The sequence below is a fragment of the Montipora foliosa genome, chromosome 13 (assembly GCF_036669935.1).
Source record: "Montipora foliosa isolate CH-2021 chromosome 13, ASM3666993v2, whole genome shotgun sequence".
NCBI classification, from domain to species: Eukaryota; Metazoa; Cnidaria; class Anthozoa; order Scleractinia; family Acroporidae; genus Montipora; species Montipora foliosa.
Genome location: NC_090881.1, coordinates 35,910,921 through 35,913,420, shown reverse-complemented (window position 1 = coordinate 35,913,420; position 2,500 = coordinate 35,910,921). Strand labels below are relative to the sequence as shown.

At 38.8% G+C, this 2,500-nt stretch overlaps 1 protein-coding gene across 2 annotated transcripts in view; it reads left to right on the top strand.

Annotated features, from left to right (window-relative positions):
* LOC137983293 (fibroblast growth factor receptor 2-like) overlaps positions 1–2,500 on the top strand; it is a 29,507-nt gene that overhangs the window by 5,790 nt on the left and 21,217 nt on the right. For both annotated transcript variants that reach the window (XM_068830499.1, XM_068830500.1), the window contains 2 exons: positions 566–862; positions 2,353–2,500. The exon at positions 2,353–2,500 is cut by the window's right edge and continues 125 nt beyond it. In XM_068830499.1, the coding sequence (XP_068686600.1) occupies positions 566–862; positions 2,353–2,500 (445 nt within the window). The remainder of the gene's footprint in view (positions 1–565; positions 863–2,352) is intronic.

Genomic DNA, 2,500 nt, shown 5'->3' with positions numbered 1-2,500 from the left:
GGAAGTAGACTGACTCCAAACTGTGTTTCTTCAAACTGCATTTTCAAAATTCATCTTTTTGCCCGTCACCTTATGTCTCCCGGCAAATCTATGTGCAGTGTAACTTTTAACAGTTTGGTGTTATGAGCATTTTGTAATTAACTTTATTTTGCGACATTGTTGGGAATTGCCTCCAATGAAATTTAAAGTATCCAACACATTCACAGTAATCAATATTTTAGATTTTATTTCTCTCCACAGATTTCACAATTCGTGTTCTCTCGGTTACTCTCTAGTTGTCCTTTCACTTTTTTATTCAATGGTTCTTGAGCTCTCGTGCATTAAATACATGTCATTTGACACTTCTTTCAGTGCCTCGCTAATTTAAATCAAGCAAAGGTTGATTTAAGTTTGCTAGAAAAGCATGATAACAATTCATTTGATTATTGAAGTACCACTGTGACTCAATTTTCAGCAACATTTTTAAATAATCTCGGGGTAATTTACTTTTTTGTATTTGTCTTTTTTAATATATTTTACAAAATTAACTTCTAATGCTTAGTTTGACTTAATCTTTCATTTTCAGTGACAACGTCAAGGTCTGCACCTTCTTTTACACCAAGACCCCAGAATAAATCAGTGAACGTGAATTCATCAGTCACTTCAAAATGTGAAGCAAGTGGAGTTCCACAACTCACAATAACATGGGTGAAATATGCGGACAGCAGTCAAACTGCAATAACAACTGGTGGGAGATTCAATGTCAGTTCAGGCAACCTTGATATAATCGGTGTACAATTGGTTGATGCGGGGCAATATGGATGTATAGCCCACAATATGCATGGAAAACTCGTAGCTGGTGCTTTTCTCACCACTAGTACCTGTAAGTACAGTTTATTGATGGATGGATTACACAAGTTTATTCACAAAAGATAGAACAGTCAGACAAGTCCACACAAATGCCCCGTTTCACGGGTAAAAGATGTCGTCTTTGCAGTCTCAAGGGGAAAAATGTGCAGGCAACACAATTGAGTGACAGATTTGCTGAAATCACCAAGGCAACGAGTTAATCTTTAAATTATTGACCAATTTGATTCTTAACAAAGTTAAATACTCGTAAATGACGAAAATTCATGGGTTTGTAGAGCTATAAAAGGATAGCGAAAGGCGTATAAACACAACAAATCACAATAATGGTATTAGTTAGCAAATGGGATCTCAAAGTACAAATCGAAAAAACAAAGAGATCTACAAAAAGCATTGGCAATCCAGCCGTCTGATGAAACAACATGATCTCATTACTTAACCTTGTCACTTTACAGGATTGTCATAAAAGAAATGTAAAGTGTGAATAACGGAAATAACAGAATGATGTAGCTCAGTGGGAATAAATGTTTGTATATCTTTGAAGTGTGCGTTATAGGTGAAAGGGAGAAGTGATTCTCGCACTTTCTTATTTTAAGCATTCATCTGCTATAGACACCTGAAAAATTTAGGTTGCTTCAACACCATTCGAACCGTCACGACCTCTGCGCTGCCGGTGCAATGCTCTATCAACTGAGCTATGAAGCCACACAGTTGGGAGCAGGTCAATTCACTGCGCTCATCGGAATGTGTTCCCATGAAATAGACTGTTCACAGTCCCCTATTTTCCTGTTTGATCGTCGGGATATGATCGAGCACAAGCTGCCGCCATCTTTGTTTTTAAACAGCGAGCATGAACTGGGGAGAGCGACATAGCTACCGAGTGGGTGGGGGGAGTGGAATGGTTTCTATTTCCCGCCGAAACCCCTCCACTCCCCCCACCCACACAGTAGTTATGTCGCTCTCCCCAGTTCGTGTTCGCTGTTTAAAAACAAAGATGGCGGCAGTTTGTGCTCGATCCCGATGATCAAACGGGAAAATAGGGGACTTTGAACAGTCTACCATGGAAGGACTCATTGAATAAATTACATTTATATAAAATATATGAAGTGCTGGTTATACATGTGGACGAAAGGAATCTCCAGTGATCCTCAGACTTATAGTTATTCCAAAATGGCCGCCATTTAAATATTATTTTGTTTTTATTCAAATTAGCCCTTGATGCCTCGTTCTTAAGCTTAAAATTAAAATATTCAAAAGAATATTTTATCTTGAACGAGGCAAAAAGGGCCAATATGTATCCGCATAAATCAGCGGCCATTTTGGAATGATACAGCAGTCTTACACCATTATTGAGTTGACAGTTTTGTGTTCAGCTATGAATGCCTCAGAGATCAGCCTCATTTCTTCAGGCTGTTTTGGGAGATAATGTTTCATTTGGCGTAAGTTAGCCGATCGTTCCTTTATTTTCATCCTTTAATTGTTTTGTTTTGCTCTCCTTTTATTCAGATGGCCCTCCCATTTGGTATATCAAACAGCATAATGTGACCTTGTACGACGGCCAGCAAAATTACAAACTAGATTGCCAAGCATACGGCTTTCCTCCAGCGCGTCATCGGTGGACCAAGAATGGCTCCCAGATCAATGATGAAGACGT